Consider the following 22788-nt stretch of genomic DNA (forward strand, 5'->3'; position numbering starts at 1 on the left):
TATTATGCATATCCCTACGATTTATGTAGATAGAAATGAACTAGGGTTGTCAGTCACATCCATCAGGGCATTGATGACAGCGTCGCTAGATGGATCAGAGGGTACTGGCAGTTTCGAGATTGACCTTGTCAACTAGATCTTGATCAGTATGGCCCTGGATGTCGAAAGTGTCTGATTGACGAGTTTCTCCGTTGGCTTCAGGGATAATGATATACTCAAAAGTCTGGAAATCTATTTTTCACGCTGAGACTGCAATCATCTATTATATTTATAGGCTAGTTAATCGCTATCATAGTAATTGTCCTCGTCGTAGTACCGGTCGCCATAGGTGCCTGCAAATGCAGCATCGACATCGTCGCCATCGTCGTTGTCATCCTCCTCGTCTTCCTCGTCGTCCGGGTCGTCTTCATCGGGGTATTCCTCCTTCTCGTTGACATGGCCCTCGTTCGCAGCCGGTGGCTTGACGGCAGTGGTGCCGGTGACTACCGGCGCCGGAGACACGGTAGGCTTCGCGGTCGCTGACGGGGTCAAGAGCCGCGCACGCTTGGTGACGATCCCCTCGGGCTCGAGGCTTATGCTGCGTGCTGACGCCGCCACGCTCGGGCTGCGCGTACCGCGGCCGTCTTTCTCTGCCTGGACCTTGGCTTTAGCCTCCTCGGCGGCGCCTTCTTCCCCAAAGAGAGACTCCAGGAGCCGGTAGTTGATTTTCTTGCTGAATCCCCGGCGTTCAAGCATCCGACGGGTGGCTTCGGCAGGCGTGGAAGCTCGTGTGCTGCGGCCGTCGCCGTCTTCGCCGCCCTCGCCTTCGAGGTATGTCACGTCACCCAGCCGGCCGCGGCGCCGTTTACGAGGCTTGGTCGCCCCAGGGCGGGTTGAGGCCTCCTCTAGCGCACGCTTCAGCGCCTTGGCCTGTTGCGTGCGGAGGTAGTCTTTGTTCTCGTGGACCCAGATGCGTTCCTTGATTTCAACCTCGGCGGGGGATAAGAGACAGTTGGCAACTTCCGGGTCGGATTCGAACTCGGCGGCATCGATTTCCGCGCTTTCGGAAATGGGCTTGCGGCCTTCGTCGGTATTATTGGGGGCCGCCGTACTCGTGGCACTTTCAATGAGGTTGGAGCCCGTAGAAAGCAAGGCGGTCATCTCGTCTTCCAGGGCTTCTTCCGAAGCCACCTGCTCCGCCGTCGGTGGCGGGAGCTTCGCGTTCTTGGAACCCTTCGGTCTGCCAATCTTGGGCTTAGCCGCTTCCTCGCCCACTTCAGCTACGATCTCGTTTACAATGTTCGTGATCGACGGCCTCCGCTCGAGATTTGGCGCCGTCAGGGCCGGGTCGATGGGGAGCTCAGGGATGGCAAAACCGTCGGAGTCAACTCGCCTGCTCCCAGATGGTTCTTGGCTAGGTCGCTCTGAAAAGGTATCCGGCAGGTCACCTTCAATCTCGGCGGCATTGCGGATAATGCTCCGAGACGGTTTCCTGCCATCTCGTGCTCGAGTGAAGGAAGGGGGGTCGTGGGAGTTCTCCAACTGCACTGAACGGAACTGGTCCACCGTGAGCTCTCCACTCTCGGTCGAGCTGAACTCATTGAGACGTTGGTTGATTGTGATCTCGGTCACCTTGACGACGTACACCACTTCGCGAACCGTCCTGCGGAAATTGTTCATCCGAGCTGCTAGGATCAGAGCGGCGCCACAGATACCTGCTGGGCGTCGGCCGGTAGTCATCCAGTCTCGATTCATTCTCTGAACGATCCGGACAGCTTCACTGGCGACTTGCATCGTTGCCGAGCCGAATTCGAGCTGCTTGGCAAATCTGTAGATTAAACTCTCGGGGTCGATGGGGTTCATCAGAAAGACGTTGCCACCTAGGCGTAGCTCGTCTAGAAGAGACTTGTAGGTACGACCAAGTTTGAAGACGTTGATCTGCCACAGTTAGAATACCTATCAGAAAAGAGGGATGCAGCCTCGTGACGGTGACACGTACCATTAGCACGTCTGCAAAGTCAATCAGCATGACAGTATTTCCATCCTGCCGGCGGCAGGCAACGTACAAACAGACGGCTGCCACAGTCCTCGTCCGGCGACCTTGGATAAAGTTGAGTCCTACGGCCAGCTTGAACACCTGACCGGCAGCCTTCATGGCGCTATCAGGGATATTCAACGCCCTCGCCAGTTGGGTGATGTATCGATTTCCTATCCATATCAGTCAGTATAGGTAGATTAATGTCTTCCTAGTAAAGAGCTACTAGGTACATACCGTTTGCTTCCGTGATTTCTCGGCTCTCCATGCCTCCTCCGCGCTGGAAACCAGGCCCATAGCTCCGAACGTGCGTTTGATCCTCGCCGACAAAGGTACCTTGCACGATGGCAGCACCGGACGCAGATTCTCCAAACGTAACCTCGGAGACAATATTGGACTCGCTGATGACCGTACCGCAGCCGGAACAAACCTTCTGTCCGTCATCTTCGACGATATGAGGCGCCGGACAGCCGGGGTTGGGGCAGGTCGTTGTTTTGGGATGGGTGGTTGGCCTCGTAGGCTGAGGGCGAGTCACAGACTGCGGACGCTTGATAGAAACAGGATTCGGGTTCTTGAGACTGGCCAGACGCCCCATCGGAGGTCTAGGACCTGGTTTGGGGCCCATCGAGGGACGCATACCCGGTCGTGACATGGCGATGATATATATGGTCGATAGGCAGCAAGGTATTGGTAGGTTGATTCCTACGCCGCGGGGGAATGACTCAAGCTCCTGCTATCACATACAAGTCCAGGAGTAGAAACTCTCCCCGTCTCTGTTGAGGTCAAATGAAGTCGAGCAAGTACTCAAAGCTCCCTTAAGGGGGGGGTAAGTCTGCAAACAATAGATAAGATAACAGGCGGCAAGGGAAAATTTTGGACGAAAGCAGAACGCGAGTCTCTCGTTCCAGCGAGCTCGGGAAAGTCTCGATCAGACAGCGTGCTGAAAACCCGTCACTAGATGCAGTTCTCACGATCGAGTCTGCTGTAAGAGATGTCCGTCTTCCTTTGTACTCCGTCTGCGGCTTCTCCGGAAGGCCCCCAACCTGGCAGGAGCAATAATAATGCACGACAGATCGATACGCGGGGCGAGGCTGGCAAACGTAAAGGAGGCGAGGCGAGGATGACGAAGCAGTGGCCGAGTGGGTTTGCGGCCCAGTCGGAGGGTCACGTGAAAATGACCCCGCGGTGGTCCGGAGCCAGAAGGCACCGGTTCGAATCCCGCTGTGTCTACGTCTTATTTTATGAGCCGGCTATTTAATGCTTGCCGTACAAATTAAGGGTCCCTAGGACACAGGGCTAATATATCATCTCGAGGGATATACTACTGTATTTGCTGCCTGTTTTGTTCCTGCTAAGCTCTAACCCTCAACTCCTACCTGAAACCATAATGCGAGGTTGAGATTTCTTGGAATGCAAATAAGTATTTTTAGGGAATTTTGAAAAAGGTACAGATTCTGATTGGTGTTTCTCGAAAACTTGGCCCGCCATACACGTGATGGGGATATTTGCAGTCTCAGACAAGGCAAGAGCTATACACTGACTGATATTGGTGCTGTCTGCTGGCTTGTTTGTTGGTAGAAGAGGACAGAATACCAGGGGGGGAGCTTGCTTTAGAGAGGCCTCTAGGAAACCTGCTCTTCTGTGCTCTTCTCTTGCGGCGAGGAAGACTCTATCTGGGACTGGCAGCTGTCGTCATTGGAATGCGTGATTTGTGCGTAGTTTAGTCTGTTGGTCTCTTTTGCCTCGCCACGCATAAACAACGCATCTCATCTTGTTTTTTTCTTCTTGGATCCTGTCGATCTCATATATATATATATACTACTGGACCCTGGATCTAGTTTGGAATGGATCTGGTAGCGGGTTTTTTCCTGTCGTCTTGAAAGGCTCCGTCAAGAGGCAACAAACGCAAAAGACACCCGACGTGCATCCCCTACATTCTCTTGGATTCTTCGCCCACCTAAACAAAGGCGGGGGAATCTCCAGTCGCCATATCTCAGCTCTGAAAGCTGTAATTCAACTCTCGAAACTGTCTTGCTTGATACAGAAGACGCAGGCCTTCCACCATGGTTTCCGCCACAGAGCGTCCAAAGTCGCGGAATCCAGAGCCGCACGAGGTCAGAAGCAGGTTCCTCGTCAGCAATATTCACTGCGCATCGTGTGTCACATACGTCAAGGAGGTTCTGAGTCTGGTTCCTTCCGTCAGAGATGTCGATGTCTCCATCATCACCAACGAAGTACGCGCGTACCACGGCGTAGGGACACCAGCATCGAAGCTCGCCGGGGCGTTGATCCAAGCAGCCTTTGAGGTGCACCACATCACTACGTACGATGACAAGGGAGCGGTGGTCTGGGATCAGGATGTTACACCATGGCCATCCCGTAGCCTTTCGCTGCTTTCCCTTGCATCTCAGTCAGCCTCTTCTCATAAACGGCGGGAATCAGTCGGACACTCGAGACGAAAGCAACACATCGCCAACTGTGATGCTTGCAAAAAGGAGGAAACAGAGAAGCAGAATCTTCTTCCCTCCACATCTGAAAAGGCTCTTTCTTTCAAAGACGAAGACGCGAAGCAGGTGCCTGGGACATCTTCCACAGTTGCACCTGAGGATAAAGCTCTCCAAAAAACCTATAATAGCCTGTCTACCTTAGAGTCTGGTGAAGCGGCCCCTCCGACACAACAGCCAGACGAGTTTATCGCTCGTGTGAGCATAGGTGGTATGAGTTGCGCATCTTGCGCCAACAGCATCACCAACGAGATCAAACAGATGGATTTCGTCAAGGATATCACAGTCACTCTCCTCACAAATAGTGCGACTGTCACATATACCGGCCCACGGTCGAATGCTGAAAAGATTGCAGAGCAAATTGAGGATATCGGGTTTGAAGCGTCTGTCGATGAGGTCAATCAAGTATCACCCCCGGAAAACACATCTTCTGCGTACGTCACTGAGATCGCAATTGTTGGCATGACCTGCGGCTCATGCGTGGGGACGGTGACCAGAGGGCTTGAAGAGCTTCCTTTTGTCACCAACGTGACAGTCAATCTGTTGTCGCATAGCGGAAAGGTGGAATTCAGGGGCCAGGACAACATCGACGCCATCGTGGAGAAGATCGAAGATCTGGGTTACGATGCCACCGTCAACAGCGTCCATCCATTATCTGCAAGCTGTGGCAGTGACTCCAACAAAATCACGACCAGAACAGTCTCCATCCAGGTGGAGGGGATGTTTTGTCATCACTGTCCCGAAAAAGTGATTGATTCCTTAAATTCTCTTGGAGAGGGGTCCTTCGTGATCGATGAGCAACTGTCCGTCAATAATCCGATTATCAAAGTAACGTACACCCCCAACCCTCCCTCGTTCACTATTCGAAACGTCATCTCTGCCATTGAGGGAGCCAGCGAGGTCTTCAAGGCGACAGTCTACCATCCGCCCAGCATCGAAGATCGATCGCGTGCAATGCAGCAGCACGAGCGTCGTCGTTTGCTCTCTCGTTTAATCTTCGTCTTTGCTGTTGCTATCCCGACTTTTCTCATCGGCATCGTTTTCATGTCCCTCGCTTCATCTCACAACTCAGCTCGCAAGTACTTGGAGCAGCCAATGTGGGCTGGAAATGTATCCCGCATGGAATGGGCCCTTTTCATAATGACGACCCCCGTGATGTTTTACGGAACAGATGTCTTCCACACTCGAGCCGCCAAGGAAGTATATGCCTTGTGGCGTCGAGGCAGCAGGGTCCCCGTCTGGCGAAGATTCGTCCGTTTTGGCAGCATGAATCTCCTCATATCTGCGGGCACAATGGTCGCATATCTCGCTTCTTTGGCCGTTCTCATTATTGACGCGGTGGACACATCATCCTCGGGCTCCAGCACCACAACTTACTTCGACTCCGTTGTTTTCCTGACTCTCTTCATTCTAGCCGGTCGGTTCTTGGAGGCATACAGCAAATCAAAAACCGGGGATGCAGTTTCGTCCTTGGGGAAGCTGAGACCATCGGAGGCGTTGCTGGTTGAATCCTTCCCTGACCAGGATGCTACCGACAAGATCTCCCGAGTCAGCGTTGAATATATCGAAGTCGGAGACATCGTCAGCATCCCCCATGGAGCGTCGCCTCCGGCAGATGGCTTGATCGTTGGGGAGGGCAATTACCAGTTCGACGAAAGTTCACTGACCGGCGAGTCCAGACCCGTGAAGAAATCCACAGGAGAGCAGGTGTTCACCGGATCTGTCAATGTCGAGCAGCCGGTGCGCATTCAAGTCTCGGAGATAGGCGGGTCATCCATGCTGGATCGGATCATCGATGTTGTTCGAGAAGGCCAGAGCAAGCGCGCGCCCGTGGAGCGAATTGCAGACGCTCTGACTGCGCACTTTGTTCCGATCATCACGCTCATAGCTGTTTCAACCTTTGTGATCTGGCTTGCTCTTGGAGAGTCGGGGGTACTGCCGGCTGATTACCTGGACGTTGCGCATGGCGGGTGGGCGTTCTGGAGTCTCGAGTTCGCTGTTGCTGTGTTTGTCGTCGCCTGTCCCTGCGGTCTCGCTCTCGCTGCGCCCACCGCACTGTTTGTCGGCGGTGGTCTTGCTGCCAAGTACGGTATTCTGGTCAAGGGAGGAGGCGAGGCTTTCCAAGAAGCGAGCCGTCTGAACGCGATTGTCTTCGACAAGACCGGTACTCTGACGGAAGGGGGCAGCCTCAAAGTGTCTGACCATGAGGTTCTGGCTCAAGACGCTCAGGAGGTGCAAGTTGCTTGGACCCTCGCTGCAAAACTGGAAGAGAGCAGCAATCACCCAGTCGCTAGAGCTATTCATGCCTTTTGTAGCGACAAGTCTTCTACTTCTGTCTTGTCTTCCGACATCCAAGAGATCTCCGGCCAAGGAATGAAGGGAACCTTTTCTCTGTCATTGAAAGAGAACGATTCAGCCCAGCAACAGGCCAAGTACGAAGCTGCAATCGGAAATCAACGCCTTCTCGAATCTCTCGTCTCGCCAGATGTCGACACCTATTACTTGACCAACCTGCTCTCTCAATATCAGTCGGCAGGCAAATCGACGGCAATCCTTTTGCTACGCAGGCTTGATCCAGAATCCCCCAGAGCATCCAAATTCACCCCTACCATGGTCTTTGCCACCTCTGACACGATCCGCCCAGAGGCCGTGGACGTGATCTCTCAGCTCCACAGCCGCAAAGTCCAGGTGTACATGTGCACCGGCGATAACCAAACCACAGCACACGCAGTGGCCGACATGTTGGGCATCTCGCGGTCGAACGTGATGGCCAACGTGATGCCAGCCGAGAAGGCCGAATTCGTGCGTCAAGTACAGGGCAACGATAATCATCCACGCAAGATAGTCGCTTTCGTCGGCGACGGGATCAACGATTCGCCCGCTCTGGCCGCCGCGGACGTCAGTATCGCGATGGCCTCCGGCTCCGACGTGGCGATCAACTCGGCCAGCTTCGTCCTGCTGAACTCGGACCTGAGCACCATCCTCCAGCTGGTGGTGCTGAGCCGGCGTGTCTTCACCCGCGTCAAGATGAACTTCGCTTGGGCACTGGTCTACAACGTCTGTCTGGTCCCGGTCTCCGCGGGGGTCTTCTACCCCATCGTCTCGGGTCATAAGCTGGCCACTCTCGACGGCAAAGAAACACTCGTCGCCACGCACTGGCGGTTCAGTCCCGTGTGGGCTGCGCTGGCTATGGCGCTGAGCAGTATCTCGGTTGTGACAAGCAGTCTGGCCTTGAGGATTGAATGGAGGAGCGTGAAGAAGATCTTCGGCGCGAAGAGAAATATCTAGTTTTCTTTTTTCATATTTTATCTTATTTTATTGTATTTCTTTTTTCGAAGTCTTCATGCTTGATGATTCCCCTGATGATTGTTATGATACCACAGTTATGTCTATTAGAAGGAGTGTGTAATAGAACAAGATTGTTGCAAAAAATGCTTCTGATGTTATAAGTATATTTGAAGACTGTAGTCACTGTATGTGAAGAAGACCAGTCAAGTCCTCCCCGCCTCCCCCCAGACTTCAGCCACCTTCTTGCTCAACCCCCTCGCGATCTTCTTCCTCCCCACGAGCGACTGCATCCCATCCGAAAGCAGTCTCTCCTTGGCCGTGGGGTCTGCGCCGTCTAGCGCCTCGAATGCTTCGACAAACTCTCGCGGCGTGGACCAGCGTCGTTGGATTTCGAGTGCCTTGTCGCCTGTCACGCCTCGGGTGCACATGAGCATCTTTAGAAAAACGTCTCGGAGAGACAGGACGTCAGATTTGGAGGTCAGAGCAGAGAACGTGGAGAAGGTAACGGCGTAAGTAGAGCAAGGGTTTTCAGCGCGCAGATGGTCCAAGGCAAGGAGGTACGATTGGGATGAGGAGAGTTGGTGACTTGGAATGAGATTGAGAGAGTTGGTTGGTGCTGGGGCCGAAGAAGAAGAAGCGGAAGCGGACTCGTACATCGATTGGAGAAGAAAGGTCATCCGGGCGAGATAGCGGATTGTGTCGTCGAGGTTGCGCGTCTTCTTGACGAAGTAGCCGTTGACCACCTGCGTCGAGGCGATGGCCGAAGCGACCATCTCTTGGTACTTGAGTGCAGACGGGTTTCCTGGCTCGTAGGCGACGGAAAACTCCTCGATCAGGTAGATGACATTCTTGATGCCGGAGCGCCCGAGGCGGAACTTTTGCTCGTGGAATCGACCGTCTTTGATTGACCCGATCAGATCGTCGAGGCGTTTGCGCTCCACGATCCAGTCCAACATCACCTCGTCGCCTTCTTCTCCATACTGCGACAGAAAGCTCGGGTCGTTGAATTTGGCAACCCATATGCAGTCTCCAAGTTCGAGTGCGCGGACTTCTGGGGTGATGCCCTTTTTGCCCAGTTCATTCGAGATGTAGTCTCGGTCTTTTGATGTGCGCACTTCTCGTGTGTCAAGAATCAGCTGCACTTTGAAACTGTTCGCTGGTAAGGTAATCGGTTTAATCTCTGACGGATGAAGGATTTCGGCATTGCTGTGGAACTGCCGTCGCTCAGAGGCATTGATATTTGGGTCTTCGGGGTCCTCCGGTTGCATAGCATTGGCTACAGTACTACCCTGAAGATTTCCACTTGTTGACTAGTGATGTAAGTTAGCTCAAGTATCGGGGCATGATTAGCACGCAGGGGATCATTTTCTCACAGACTGGTTGCCAAACGATAACGTGTTCTGCGATGCTCCAGGCAATGTCTTCTGGATTCTTTTGGCAACCTCCCACCCTTCCTCCGTGAGGGCATACTTCCTCAGTGGACGTCCCTGTTCATAGACCAGCTCCTTTTGGACCAGCGTCTTCATTGAATTCCAAGCGGTGTAGAACTTGGTAGGATCCGGAGGCGCCGTGAAAGATGCGTCGCAATAAGGCTGCGCGACTTCGATCAGCTGCTGCTTCGTCATGGTCTGCGCAGAATTCTCGTCCAGCGTGCCCAGCCCCAATAACAGGGCATATGGACCCGACCGTAGAGCTGGTACGTAGGCTTTCGGTTTCCGCGTTTTTTTCGCTGGCTGAGAGCCCCCCACGCCTTCATCTGATAGTCTCTTACCGGACGACGCTGGGTTTTCCAAGTTTCAAATTAGAAAGACGGGTCCCTGGGGAGGGAGAATCGCACAGGGTATACCTTTCTGCGGCGGTTCCGGCATAGGTAGTCCGTTCTCATTGCAATATGCTTTCAGCTTGTCTGTCAAACGGTCACATAATTTCGGCCCCAGCCCGTTTAGCTGTTGCGCTTCAGACGGATGCTGGAAAACCAACGGACACGCTTTCATTGAATCATAGGCTTTCTTGTACCTAAAACCATGTCAATTATAGAAGCAATACAAGGAATAGGGGAGAAGCTTACACTGTAACGCCTTTACTATTGCGTTCTCGAGCTTGGTCCAACCATTCCTTGATCCATCCCAGTAGCAAAGGATTCGCGCAAGTGTCGCTCATGGTGCCACTTTAACGATAGGACCCATAAGGAGCAGGTAAATTTCAACATTTAATCTCAGCAACACATTTGGATTTATTGTTACACATCTTCTGCCAATACTCGCTTCATTCAAGGCAAAAATCGTTGTCAACGCGTGTCTGCCAGAGGATCCACGCGTAGGAATTATGCCCAATCGGGTCATATCACGTTTCTGTGGCTTGGGCCTGGGTGTGGCGTACGTGAAGTGTGGCGCAGGACATATATTGCTCGACATTTTCCCTCTTTTGTACTGCAGCAATTCACACAGAAGAGAAAGCAGATGAGAATGAAGAAGCCTGTCAGGCCTAGAGGCTGTTGTATCGACATATTTAAATTCGGCTTCTGTTTCGGTTTTCTGCGTCCCATTTCGAGAACGCTTGTTTTGCGGTAAAAGATACGTAACTCCTCGAACTACTACATATCAAACAGAGGGCTATAACCAGGAGGAGCATTCAATCTGGCCATTTTGATACTGAGAGGAAAAACGGAAGAAGTGCCTGAGGCTGTCAAAGTCCTGGGAATCACGTGGGGTGAACCAGCTCCTGGCCTCCTGCCTCCAGCCAAGATGACGTAGTGGTTCCGATATCGAATCCAGCTCAACCTTCCATTGTACCTGGCGATGAGATAATAAATCGCGGAAAAGAAGAAAGCATTATCAAGATGTAGACTTGATCTGCAATCCCATAGCAAGGAACCCACTATCTCCGTCTGATGGGGTCGTCTATCTGTATGACGTCGCCATCCATTATGAATGACTTCATGGCACAGGTGAGACAGATTTAACCACAATACGCGTCGATTGACTGATTGAGGAAGGATAATAAAGAAGGGTATCTATATTGAAGTGGTTAAACATCATGGCCGAGAAGGATATAGAACCAGGAACAATGCCATCGATTGAGACACAACCCAAGCCCGTGGTCAGGAATCCTATAGCCAACGACGCAGCCCCGACCGACAGTCATATACTAGCTCGGGCAGACCATGGAGAGAAAGGATTAATACAACAATCTGGCGTGAAGGAAGAGACCACTGACGTTGGGTGGACTCAATCGCACCAGGAAATTAGGGAGCCGCTGGTAGCGGGACTGTCCAACGAAGATCTATGGCTGCTGGTCAGACGTTTCAACAAGGTCGGTGGGAATACTGGTCTCTTGTTATCAGCTCAGTATCGTTGATTGATGTCTGCTCCAGCAAATATACTACGTCAAAGCAGTATCAGATGCACCGCTCCAGAAACTTGACCTCAACCGGGCAGAAGATGAGGAATTCTCCCCTGATAAATTAAGGGCAACAATTGAAAGGTTCTATACTACAGTAGTAGTTGGACTCACCTGCGCTGTCAAGCACATTGCGCGGTTGCGATCTTGGAGAGAGCCTCGGCGAACAGCAGCATTCTGCTCAGTACGTTTTGTCGGAGAACACCTCTTGAGTAGGGAGATCCCGAATACTGATACCTCCCATAGGTCTATTTTACAGCATGGCTGTTAGATTTGGTAGTTCCAATGCTTCTCGGCGTCCTCGTCGCGTTGGTCGTGGAGCCTCGATGCCGCGAGGTCCTCTTCCCTCCAGCCCCCATCGCACTGGTCAGTTCTTCTACTGGTGGCGTTCAGAAGCCCAAAGCCGGTGTACTTGGATCGCACGACAGTATAACTGGAGCGCCAGAAAGGTTGAAAGGCGAAGCAGCGGAGCAAGAAGCCAGCAATTTCGTCGCCAGTGTCGCCAGTGTCGCCGTGGGAAGTGCTGCCGGCAAGCACGACCAAGCTTCGCCCACAGAGGAAACGGTGGAGAAGGATGTCCCGGATCCCATGGAAATCGTTTCGCGGACGGCTGATGCGCAGACTGCGGCAAAAGGCGATGTCCCGGCCGATACCCACGACAAGACCAGACAGCCTATGAAGCAGGCAGTGATGGAGAATGCAAATCTGGCGATGCGAGTGATGAGTGATATCACGGACACATACGAGCGGTTTGCAAAGTAAGTCCTTTCGCTACTGCTCAAAATTATAAATATAGCTAAGTATTACACAGCGCTCTATCCCCGACACCCCCGTTCCATGTTCTAGAACCTCGCCTAAGATTGGCAGGTGTCTTGACGGGAGGCTGCCTTGTTTCCTTGTTCATGTCTAGCTATATGCTTATCAAAGTCAGCGGCTTTTTCCTTGGAATTGGTTTCTTCGGGGATCCTCTCTTGTGGCGTGTTGCAACGTACTTGAATCGGGAGTACCCTCACTGGGAGAAACTCTTGGAACTGCAAAAGTGAGTGTCATCCATTCCTTCATCTCTTCCCGTCTGTTACTGACATGAAGAAGCTCTCTCCTCAAGGGAGTCCCTACAAATGCCCAACTCACAGTGACCCTTCTTCGAATCGGCGAGGCAAACACTGCACCTCTCCCACCACCACCACCCGTTGGCCTCGAAAAACCACCCTCGAGACCTGCCTCGATCAACCACGAAGAGCTGAGCACAACCCTGGACGTTCCAGAAAGCGAGATCGAACAAGCAGCGTCTGCTGAGCCAGCATTCGAACCCGGCGGCACCCATGGAGAAACAACACAGTCATCCCCACCCAAGAAGACCTGGATGTCAAGCATTATGAACGTCTTCCGCGGAACAACCGCCGCGGGGGTACGAAGCAAACTGGCCGTTGACCATGTCAAAGCCGCCGCCGGCTCGAAAGCAGCCCGGAACCGCATCGGCATTCTCCGCCGCAAGGGCGGCGTCTCTCTCCCCGTGGGACCCATCGAATTCAACGCACGATACCAGGGGAAACGGGGTGCTGCCGTGATCGACTCCTCCAAGGAACAGCCATTACTATACTTTACTACGGACTCTACCGCCGACAGTAATACTGACAACGCCATCGAAGAAAGGAAAAAGGGAAGCATCCTCTTCTCCATGCCCGTCACTGATATCCGCGAAATGCGCAAGCTAGGCGGGATGGGCTGGAAGGGCAAATTGGTCGTTGGGTGGGCGGTGGGTAGTAGTAAGGAAGTTGTGGACGGCCTGCTCCTCAGGGGAAGACTGCCGCACCAGGTGTTTCAGTTGACGGCGATGCGGACGCGGGATGAGTTGTTCAATCGGTTGGTGGCTATTGACGGACAGGTTTGGGAGAGCTGTTGATTGATTGATGCGTGTGTTTGTGCTAAGATTGTCCCAGGTTTGGAAATAATCCTACTACTGTCATTCGATTCTTCTTTTTGGATCATTCAATAATTTCGTTATTGGTGGTATCTTCACTGGTAATGTCAATTTCAAGGATATACAGAGTACAAAAACTTGGTTATGGATAAAGAAAAAGCATTGATAAGTCATGTATATATACTATAGACTGAGATATACAGGCCACACTCGTGTCTTACATCCCCTGTTGATAGTCCCGCACTGCATCCTCAAAAGAAGAATCTCTCTTGAAGCCGAGAGCAATAGCCTGTCGGTTATCGAAGCGAGTGGGCCAGGACAGCAGGATCGGCTTGAGGGCCGGATCTTCTCGTTCAGTGAGCAGGGAGAGCTTTTCCTTGCCGCCCACCTTTTCCAGGGCGTCCATCATTTCCTGGACCGTGACGCAGATTCCCGGCACGTTGAGCTGTCGGATATGCGGGGGTAGCGCATCGGCCGGCAGAGTCAGCGTGAGGAGAAGATTGTAGACCAGCGTTTTAGGCGAGCAGAGCCACGACTTGAACGCCCGGTCTTCGATCGGAATCACGCATTGCTTGCCATCGAGCGGCTCGCGGATCATTCCCGACAGGAACGAGGAGGCTGCGGCCGTCGGACGACCCGGACGCACGGAAATGGTGGGGAACCGGAGCACGAAACCCGTGATGAACTTCCGTCTTGTATACTCGTTGATTAGGGTCTCGCAGATGATTTTCTCCGCGCCGTACGACGACTGCGGGGTGGGAATCACTGAATCGTCCACCACTTCGGGGAGAGGGAGTCCGTAGACGGCCTGGCTCGACGAGTAGATGACCCTCACGCCGGGGCAGGTCCGGCGCAGCGCATCCAGCAAGATGCGGGTCGCGTCGACGTTGACGCTCATGCCGAGCTCAAAGTCAGCCTCCGACCCGGACGACATGATGCCATGAAACGCGTAGACCGCGTCCAGCGAGGCGTCGACAACCGTGTCGGCGCCCGTGAGGAGGTCTGCCTGGATGGCGGTCGCATTCTGCGGGTATTTGACGCCCTCGGGGACGCCTGGTTCATGGATATCTGTGAGGACCACTTGATGCGATGCATCGTTCAGCAACTCTTTCGCAAGAAGTTGGCCGATAAAGCCTGCAGCGCCTGTGATGAGGATCTTCATGCTTCCTCTATCGACCGCGCAGAATTAAATCGTTGCACCACTGGGGGGAAACTCATTATCCACGTCTATCTACCGGCTCTTAAATCAGAAGAATTCTTCCTGAATCTGCGTCTGTCGAACGTGTTGGAAACAAAATCCTACCCATTCATAACGTCGTCGTAGTGGGTGGGACTCGAGAAAGTCGGCGAATCCTCCGCATCGCATCAAGTCCGAATCCCCTTCTGTGGTTTTGCTGCTCCACGCCGGACTTATCCCGGTGTTTTGACTCTTGATCGAGCAAGGATGGCAAATCGGATATTGAGCTCTATCAGGGATGGAAAAAAGGCGCTGCTGATGTGCGATTATATCTGGATAATGGAGTCAGTCCTGCAGGGTGATCCGGTCGCAGTACGAGTACTCCATACCTCGTAATAATACCTTAGTATTAGTAGATTCCCAGGCTATGACCATGTTACAGTTACACACCTCAAATCACAGGCAAACCTAGTAGTTATAGCTCTGGCAAGAGCTGAAGGGTTGGAGAGAGTTGACAATAAGAGATGCCAGAATTGCTCCTTCCTGGGAGGTGTTTGTAGCTAAAATTAAACTTCTCTGCGCTAGGAAGGAACGACTCTCTCTGTTTCTGTCGTTCGTTCCTTCCACTTTCCCCAAGTTCCGCCCTTCCCCCTCTTTCCCTCTCCAAATTAGCAGGTGCGATCGTCCTCCATCGACTTCAATTCTTTCCCAACCTGTTTTCTCCTCCTCGTATACCACTGGATTAGGTACCTATCTGAGATACTTGTACTACCGGTAGTACTACCTGGGAGTGGCCTAAGGAACCAACTACTGCCTCGTTATTATCTACTAGTGACTACGGAGTACCTAGTATCATTGTTCACGGATTACAAAACACAACGTCACCGGGTTCATTTTCCAGGCCCACAAAAGAAAGACACCTTGTCTCCGAGCTGGGTCTTGTTTGGCCTCGCTTTCTCGACCGGCTGTCTGCCGGTAGGTGCGGTCTCCGTTCGCATTTCGACCGCTTCGCGACCGGAGGTCCACCGAACGAACGACGCAGCAGTAATGGCTAGCAGCAGCACGCCACAGAAGCGGTCTTCCTACGACGCAGGGCTCGAATCGCCCAAACGGGAGGACGATCGGCCTCCTTCGGTGCCGGCGGGGCGACCGCCGCCTCCAAAGATCTCCAAAGCACGCGCCTGTGAGTTTATGTGGGCGGGGAGGGGGGGAGAGCAGAAGAGGTGATCCGATGATAATGGTGGTTCAGGTGCAGAGTGCAAACGCCATAAGATCCGCTGCGAAATCAAACCGGGCGAGTCAAGCTGCACGAAATGCCTTCGCAGTGGGATCAAATGTGTCGTCAATGACTTTTCACAGAAATTCGTAGACGACGATGGGATGTGAGTTCATTGCCTAGCCTCATTGCCTAGCTATTCATCTGTCTCTTCATCATCATTATCATCTCTAACGGCGATCGTCCCTTCGTTTTAGATGGAAATCTCAAGCTACAGCGACGCTACACCAGCTCCAGGCCGCCGTATCGGATCTTCTGCGTGAGAACGGACTGCCAGAGCTGTCTACCTATCCCTCCACCACCGATACTCGGAACGGCCCCAGCCCGGCTGCATCATCATCCCACCACACTCGGCAGCGGTCGACTGAAACGTCGCAGCCGCCTCGCGCAAGTCACAATGGACCCGGACTGGTGATGGATGTGACAAGAGAACCGTCGCTGGAACCCGACCTCCAAGACCCAGATCTAGTTCCGGCTCCGATGCGCAGTCTCTACGAAGTGACCAAGCTGCGCAATTTGCGCAACAACCCGGTGGAGAAACCGCGGTTGAACCAATTGGAGGAGGACTTCATCTCGCGCGGCCTCATTTCCATCCACGAGGCCGAGGAGTTGTTTGCCTATTTCAGTCGGACAATGAACCAGCTCCTCTGGGGTGGCATTATCTTGGTCCATCGAGACCTGACCTCGGTCCGCCGCTCGTCGACGTTACTCTCCGTCGCTGTCTTGACCGTGGCCGCTCTACACATCCCCAACCGGACCGAGACCTTGAACCAGTGCTATAATGAATACGTGTCGCTTGTCTCGAGCATGTCTCTCACAAGGGTACATACTCTGGATGATGTCCGAGGCCTCTGTGTGGGAGCCTTCTGGCTCTCGGAGCTGAGCTGGAAGCTGTCGGGGCATGCAGTGCGGATCGCCACCGAACTGGGGCTGCATCAAAGCTACCAGAGGATGATGCGCGGGCACAACGATCAGTACGAGCGTGCCCAACTCTGGTATCTCTTGTACGTGTGCGACCACCACTTCAGCATCGCGTACGGCCGACCACCCGTCATCCACGAAGACGCAGCCATCAAGAACTTTGAAAACTTTCTGCGCTCTCCGCTGGTTGTTTCAGGTGACATTCGGCTGATGGCCCAGGTGGCGCTTTTTATGATCCTCACCGAGGCCTACCGAATGTTTGGCTCCGATAGTGAACAACCCCTGAGTGAGGAGGATTTTGGTCAGCTACGAGTGTACAATGTGGCTATTGACCAATGGCGGCTGCTATGGCAGCCTCGATCTTGTAAGTTTGCTTTCAACACCCTCACAACCTGTCTTCATCCATCATCCACTGATACAAGCTTGCTTTTTCCCTACCAGTGGATAGCCCCTACGTGCGAACGTATCCTTCGAAAGGCGTCGCTTTACACTATCACTTTGCCAAGTTCCAGCTTAATTCGCTCGCCCTTCGAGCGCTGTCCCCGGCAAACACGCCTGGCTTTTCCATGGATCGCAAGGAGTCGGCCAACATCGCCATCTCGTCAGCCATGGCGTGTTTGAACATGGTGCTCGAGGAACCCGACATCCGCGACGCGATCGTCGGCGTGCCAATCTTCACCCACACCATGGTGACATTCTCGGCCGTCTTCCTTATCAAGGTCGCGGTGAGCTGGCACACTGCTTCGCTCAGTATCGACGGTGGCCAGGTGCGGCGCCTGGTCGAGCGAGTGATCGAACTGATGAACTGCGTGTCGGCGGGTGAGCGTCACCTCACCAGGCACATTGCCCGGGGGCTGGGCAAGATGGTGGAGCGCTTCGACGCGTGGGAGACGGCGCAATACGCCGGCCGACGCGTGTCTGTTGCAGGCATCAGCAACACCAGCGGCCTCAACGATCGTGACCAGCGCGATGTGCCGGGTGGAGCCAATGCAATGGCGCAAGGCTTTCCTCCACCAGATCTAATCTACGGCATGGTGGGTACCTATGGTTTTGGTCTAGATGAGAATCTGCTGGACCCGAGCATGGCAACGATGGAGTTTTGGGCGCAATGACATACCTTTCTTGCTACTTCATTTGATACCACCTTTTTCCTGCCATTTCAAATGAGACAGGCACCTATAGTTTCTTGTATATTCTCCAGAAACCTTTTCATACTAAACTTTCTTTTTTTTGATGTCATGATTACTGGAGTTTATCTCTGGCCCTGGTCAGAGCGTCATGCAGAAGTATGTAATGCTCTGTAATGCACAGCAGGGACTGGTACAGAATAGTACTAGCTGTGTTGTTTCGTAATGTACGTGATTGCACTGTTATTTCCACATCCGGCAGACTATCGCCAGTAGCAACTGGCTTGATAAACTACTTTGTACAATACAAGTGGTAGTTTTATCGTGAGACACTGGAAGTTCCAGCTAGAAATGAGATGTATATAGAAATAAGAAGGTATCTTAGGTATAACAATTTGCCTGTCGCGTGGTTGTCTATTTTAAAGATTGTCTAGACAAGAGTCGAGTGTCTCCCCTATATATTACTTATATAGAAGAGGGAACACAAAATGACATGGCAGAAAGAAGCAGTTACAAAGCACTGGAGCTGAAGAGGCTGCTTTAATCTCTCAGGTGCCCTCAGCCTTATAATCAAGCAAGTACATACATACCTATACTTGGGTCCTGTATGGCCTAAATACTACGCCATATGTTCAATATTGGTAGAATCCCGGCAAAAAAATACCTCAATATCCATAATAAAACCATGCCTGAAGACAAATTTGTCTTATTTCATTACTATCCAAGTCTCAACCTTGACCAAGTCTCTTGATACCTCCATCGGCGTTGCTTTAAGAGTGACAGTCAACCCCTAATAATACCACGCACAAGCTCACAGACCCTCGGTACGAAACAAAGCTGTGAAATAATGGCGCATACATACGACTGTTAGCTGATCCCCAGTGCTCTGCTCTTCCCCCGGCTGCCCTCCCAGCTCCCCCAAAGCACACAGGGCCCACGCACTTACCCACGCACTTACCCACGGCACTCATCTCTCTCTTCCTGCCTGTCCACTCTTATCCACACTCACATCATCACATCATGGCGCCCTTTCCAAGGATTCCGAGCTCCCCCCAGCTCCCTGCTTGGCCTGCGCCTCCCTCTCCCCCCCCCAGCTGAGCTCATGTCCTACAATCAGCCCAGGCTTTCTCTGAGACGAGACCCAGAGGCCCTCCCTACCCACTTCCCCCCGGCGCTGAAGTAATCCTCGCCCATTCCCATTCCATAAACCGCGCGCAAGAAGGGGGAGGGGGGGGGGAGAAAAAGAGGACAGACAAGAGCGTGCGAGGACCATCACTCCCCAGCCTTGCTTTGCCTTTACTTTTCCCTCCCTCTCTTTCTCTCTCTCTCTCTCTCTCTCTCTCCCATAAATTTTATCCCCCCCCCCCTTCTTCCCCCCTCCCGTCCGTTCTCCCGTCTTAATTCTTTCTCCCTTCCCCCCCCCAGCTTAGTTCCTTCCTCGCCCATACTCCCTATCGCGTCGCGTTCTCGCGCGCATCTCTGCTACCCTCTTCCTAGCTCTCTATCTTACCTAGTGAGCTATCTAATCGGCCATTGACTCCTCGCAAACCGTTAATCACCATGTCGACCCGCAAGAGAAAGCAAGAAGCCGAGGAGGAGGAGGAACTTGTAGCACTCCCTAGCGACGAGAGTGAAGAGGAAGAAGAGTTCGTATTGCCTGTTTCCCTTTTTTATTTATACTGTTCCAGGCTAATTTATTAGATATGAGAGCACCGACGTAGGCAGCGAGGAAGAGGAAGAGGAGGAAGAGGTAGATGAGGATGACTTTGAAGAGGAAGAAGAGGAAGAACCTGAAGAAGAGGGTAGGCTATTCTCTTCTCCCGTTCTCTATATTTCCCATACTCATCAATTCTAATTCTTTAGGTCCCCCCGTTAGCAAGAAACGAAAGACCGAAGACCACGTCAACGGCAACGGTGTAACCAAGAACGGACACAAGGGGGGAGACAAAGAAGAGAAAGAGGAGGAAGAACAAGACGAAGACGACGACGAGGAGGAGGAGGAACAAGAGGAAGAGGAGACGGCCAAGTCGAGCGGTCCTGCTGCTGCGGCTGTCAAGGCAAAGGGCAAGGTTGTGCCCAAGGAGCCGGAGGTTGTCGACGTTTCTGACGAAGAGTAGTTCCCATTATTACCTATTCTTATGGAAGATGTACTGTAAACTATTTGGCCTCCGGTAGCAGTCTAGCTAGTTATGGCTACTAGATGACTACTAGACTGCAATCTAATCATTCCTAACTCCATATCATAATAGTAAACAGTTAAGAGCGTAGAGAAGCAAATGAGAAAAGAAAAGAAACAATCATTATATGTATAATATGTATGTTCCATTCATAGCAATAGCAGTCAGGTATTTCTAGCCGTAGTTGTCTTTTTAAGCATCACTCCCGCTGCTCCGGAAGGTCGCGCACAGCTGACAATACTGGTGCGTCAGATCGAGCACCGTCTGCGGCAGGTTGGTCGCCTGGACGATGCTGCGCACCTTGACGGCGCCTTCTTCCTCGATCAGGCGGCGGATGAGGAAGAGGAGTTCGGGGGAGAACTAAACAAAGATTATTATTAAAAGAGAATTAAAAGAAAGAAAGAAAGAGAGCTTACCTCGGAGTACCATCTATACTGCCATGCGATCAATTTGATAAGAGCACTCAGCATGGAGCGGGTATCGTTCTTCTTCTCGTAGAGCTTGAGCTGGCCGCGCATCGCCTTGGGCGAGAACCGGATTGCCAGACAGCTCTGGTAGGCTTCGATCGCCTCGTCGAAGTGGTGCAGCCGTTCGGCCAGCTCGCCGAGGATCTCCCACTCCGTCGCGGACTTTTTGTACTCCATCGCCTGCTGGCGGTACTGGGCCATCTCCGTGCGCCAGATCGTGTAGATGCGCAAGTCCTCGTACAGGACCATGAACAGGTTGTCCAGCCACCGCTCGCAGAGCCGCTTGTCCTTGAACTGCGTGTATGCCATGTGCGACGGGTCGGGCTGTTTTTCAATTAGTCTCTTGTTCTAGTCAGCATAGAGTTGTATTTGAACGTCCTACTTACATCGTCACTGCCAGATTTGATAACTTCCGACGCCATGGATTGCTCCGGTCGCTCGATGTTGTGGGCCTCGTCGAGGCCGTTGGGCGTGGTACTATCAGAGGCCACCTCCGAGATGGTCTCCTGAGGCTGCTGGGCTGCTTCCTCGCTGTTGCCGGCTGCAACGTTGGCTGCGCTGCCGATGGTGCTGGCCGGCCGGCCCTTGGGTGCTTGCTGCCGCTCGGTCCGGTATTCCTCCTCCATCACAAATACTTCGCTGCGGATCTTGAGCAGCTGGTCCCAGCCGATGGCGGCCGCGATCCGCGTCAGCAGGTTATACGCCTTGAGGAAGGTGCCCTGGTAGCTGGACGCATGCAGCTTTCTCAGAGACGGGTGGACCGAGTCGTGAGGGTCCCCTTGTTTCGGCTGGCCTTCGTCGATCTCGTCCAGCACGCTCTCGCTGAGAATGGGGAGCAGGATGCGAGACGGCTGCGGCATGCGAGGCGCGTCTTTGTCTTGGTAGGTGAACATGGGACACGAGTTAAGTGTCAGGAGCGCCAGGTCCCACTGCTCCATGTCCACATATACCTCGGCCAGACGGGCCCAGGTGCTGAACTCGCTCGGTGCAGCCGTCACCGCCCGTTTCGCACACTCCAGCGCCATCTCGCCTTCTCCCTTGCTCTGGCAGAAGGCAGCTTGGCAGTCCAGCAGCGCATAGTCCATGGGTACATCTTGCAGGGCGTCGTACAGCAGACGCACGGCTTGGACTTCTTCGTCCGCCATAGTCAACACTCGGGCAAGCAGTGACGAGACCTCCACGTCGCGAGTGCGCAGCTTCTCGAACAGGTTTATGCCCGACGCATAGCGGCCTGTCGTGTAGATGTACTTCAGAAGACCAGAGGTAAGGTGGTTGCTCACAGTGTTGGGCACCTGGGTCTCCGGGTCGGAACTCAACTGTCTCCCTATTCAAGGTCGGTTAGCAAGACTCGATTGCCAGGTAAAGAACCCCGGAGAGACGAACCCAAGAAGAACAGCTTCTCTGCAGCATCCAGGAACTTGTGTTCCATTTCTGTATTTGTGACCGGATTGAACCGGCGGACTCCAACAATCTTACGAATGGCGTCTCCACTTCCATCATCAGCATACGAGTACGCCCTCAGCACACCACACAGGAATGTCTCCAGCCACAAGGCCTCCGTCGCGACCCGTTTGTCTCCACGTTCATCGATACAGTAGCTCTCCAGACTGCCTGGGATCTTGACCTCAACACGCATGTCCAGGTGTGAAAAGGCATTGTAGCAACTAATCCTCCGTCAGCTAAATTCCTTTGTATTCACAGCCCCCTATGTCTCTTTCCCGACTCGAGTTCTCACCAGTATATTCCAGACACAACTTTGTGGGTTTTATCCAATGGAGAGTATGTGAGCGTGTTGACGTAGGCAGCTAGACTGGCGGAGGACGAGGCGTCGATTCCAGTGACATGGTGGTAGACTCCAGCCTGCAGGGATCGCAAATGGCATCAGTATCCAGTTCCATGTCCATTGTACCTGTATAAATCCCCCAGAACAACCCATACCTGTCGGCTCGTGCTGGCCTTTGGCTGTTTCACCAAGTAAACTAGATCGGGGGGGCCGAGTTCTCGGAGATGCTGCAAAGACTCCGTGCGCGCATCAACCGCAGCGAATATATCCTCCTCCTCATAGATCCTAGATGGGCGATCAGGTATTAGCGCACAATTCCATCGCACAGGCACCCTCGTGGGATGCGCCGTTGCTGTGTTGATAACTCCCTCCTCGGGAACACGTGGAGCGGGACGACGTACTCAGGAACAGCGGGCGCAACCATCGCGCTTTGCTCGACCGCGAAGGAAATTGACTCGAGAGACCAGGATTCAAGCCGGCCGCGACCTGATCAATTGCAATCGACTGTTTGAACCTCGCAGGCGCCGGGCGGTGCGGGAAAGAGAGCTGGGTTGTTTCGGAGATTGCGTCGCTCCATAATAATAGTAACTAATAGCCTCGTGGCTGGTGCCTGAAGATGCCTAAGGACGCCGTATGGTGCCTGAGGATACCAATATATATGCCCTTTTTCTCAGGCATAAATATACTCCCACACTATGCCATTTCGGGTAATTCATGTTCGGTGAAAACGCGCC

General features: G+C 52.9%; 8 protein-coding genes across 8 annotated transcripts; 4 read left to right on the top strand and 4 right to left on the bottom strand.

The window, feature by feature from the left end:
• Positions 1–279: 279 nt before the first annotated feature.
• On the bottom strand, positions 280–2609 carry ASPZODRAFT_71664 (hypothetical protein; the record flags this gene model as incomplete). The annotated part of the gene is made up of 3 exons (XM_022729770.1): positions 280–1917; positions 1979–2187; positions 2252–2609. The coding sequence occupies 3 exons, from the start codon at positions 2607–2609 to the stop codon at positions 280–282; spliced, it is 2205 nt and encodes a 734-aa protein (XP_022578799.1).
• A 1468-nt stretch (positions 2610–4077) lies between these two features.
• Positions 4078–7806, top strand: ASPZODRAFT_144862 (hypothetical protein; the record flags this gene model as incomplete). Its single annotated transcript, XM_022725048.1, has 1 exon — positions 4078–7806. The coding sequence occupies one exon, from the start codon at positions 4078–4080 to the stop codon at positions 7804–7806; it is 3729 nt and encodes a 1242-aa protein (XP_022578800.1).
• Positions 7807–7895: 89 nt separating this feature from the next.
• Positions 7896–10091, bottom strand: ASPZODRAFT_135095 (hypothetical protein). Its single transcript, XM_022723703.1, has 4 exons — positions 9875–10091; positions 9653–9822; positions 9180–9586; positions 7896–9116 (listed from the first exon to the last, which is right to left on the bottom strand). The coding sequence occupies exons 1-4, from the start codon at positions 9964–9966 to the stop codon at positions 8010–8012; spliced, it is 1776 nt and encodes a 591-aa protein (XP_022578801.1). The 5' UTR covers positions 9967–10091; the 3' UTR covers positions 7896–8009.
• A 518-nt stretch (positions 10092–10609) lies between these two features.
• On the top strand, positions 10610–13332 carry ASPZODRAFT_135098 (hypothetical protein). Its single transcript, XM_022723704.1, has 6 exons — positions 10610–10753; positions 10802–11118; positions 11180–11389; positions 11452–11963; positions 12017–12244; positions 12298–13332. Exons 2-6 carry the CDS (start codon positions 10843–10845, stop codon positions 13106–13108), a joined length of 2037 nt encoding a protein of 678 aa, XP_022578802.1. The 5' UTR covers positions 10610–10753; positions 10802–10842; the 3' UTR covers positions 13109–13332.
• Positions 13333–13343: 11 nt separating this feature from the next.
• ASPZODRAFT_144865 (hypothetical protein) lies at positions 13344–14288 on the bottom strand (the record flags this gene model as incomplete). Its single annotated transcript, XM_022725049.1, has 1 exon — positions 13344–14288. The coding sequence occupies one exon, from the start codon at positions 14286–14288 to the stop codon at positions 13344–13346; it is 945 nt and encodes a 314-aa protein (XP_022578803.1).
• Positions 14289–14953: 665 nt separating this feature from the next.
• ASPZODRAFT_135101 (hypothetical protein) lies at positions 14954–17887 on the top strand. Its single transcript, XM_022723705.1, has 4 exons — positions 14954–15486; positions 15553–15685; positions 15777–16864; positions 16942–17887. The coding sequence occupies exons 1-4, from the start codon at positions 15351–15353 to the stop codon at positions 17610–17612; spliced, it is 2028 nt and encodes a 675-aa protein (XP_022578804.1). The 5' UTR covers positions 14954–15350; the 3' UTR covers positions 17613–17887.
• Positions 17888–19187: 1300 nt separating this feature from the next.
• Positions 19188–19744, top strand: ASPZODRAFT_144867 (hypothetical protein; the record flags this gene model as incomplete). The annotated part of the gene is made up of 3 exons (XM_022725050.1): positions 19188–19273; positions 19329–19429; positions 19491–19744. 3 exons carry the CDS (start codon positions 19188–19190, stop codon positions 19742–19744), a joined length of 441 nt encoding a protein of 146 aa, XP_022578805.1.
• ASPZODRAFT_121526 (hypothetical protein) lies at positions 19644–22656 on the bottom strand. Its single transcript, XM_022721292.1, has 7 exons — positions 22456–22656; positions 22210–22339; positions 22007–22131; positions 21655–21935; positions 20658–21595; positions 20221–20595; positions 19644–20164 (listed from the first exon to the last, which is right to left on the bottom strand). The coding sequence occupies exons 1-7, from the start codon at positions 22476–22478 to the stop codon at positions 19997–19999; spliced, it is 2040 nt and encodes a 679-aa protein (XP_022578806.1). The 5' UTR covers positions 22479–22656; the 3' UTR covers positions 19644–19996.
• Positions 22657–22788: the final 132 nt, after the last annotated feature.

This window comes from Penicilliopsis zonata (assembly GCF_001890105.1).
Source record: "Penicilliopsis zonata CBS 506.65 unplaced genomic scaffold ASPZOscaffold_14, whole genome shotgun sequence".
NCBI classification, from domain to species: Eukaryota; Fungi; Ascomycota; class Eurotiomycetes; order Eurotiales; family Aspergillaceae; genus Penicilliopsis; species Penicilliopsis zonata.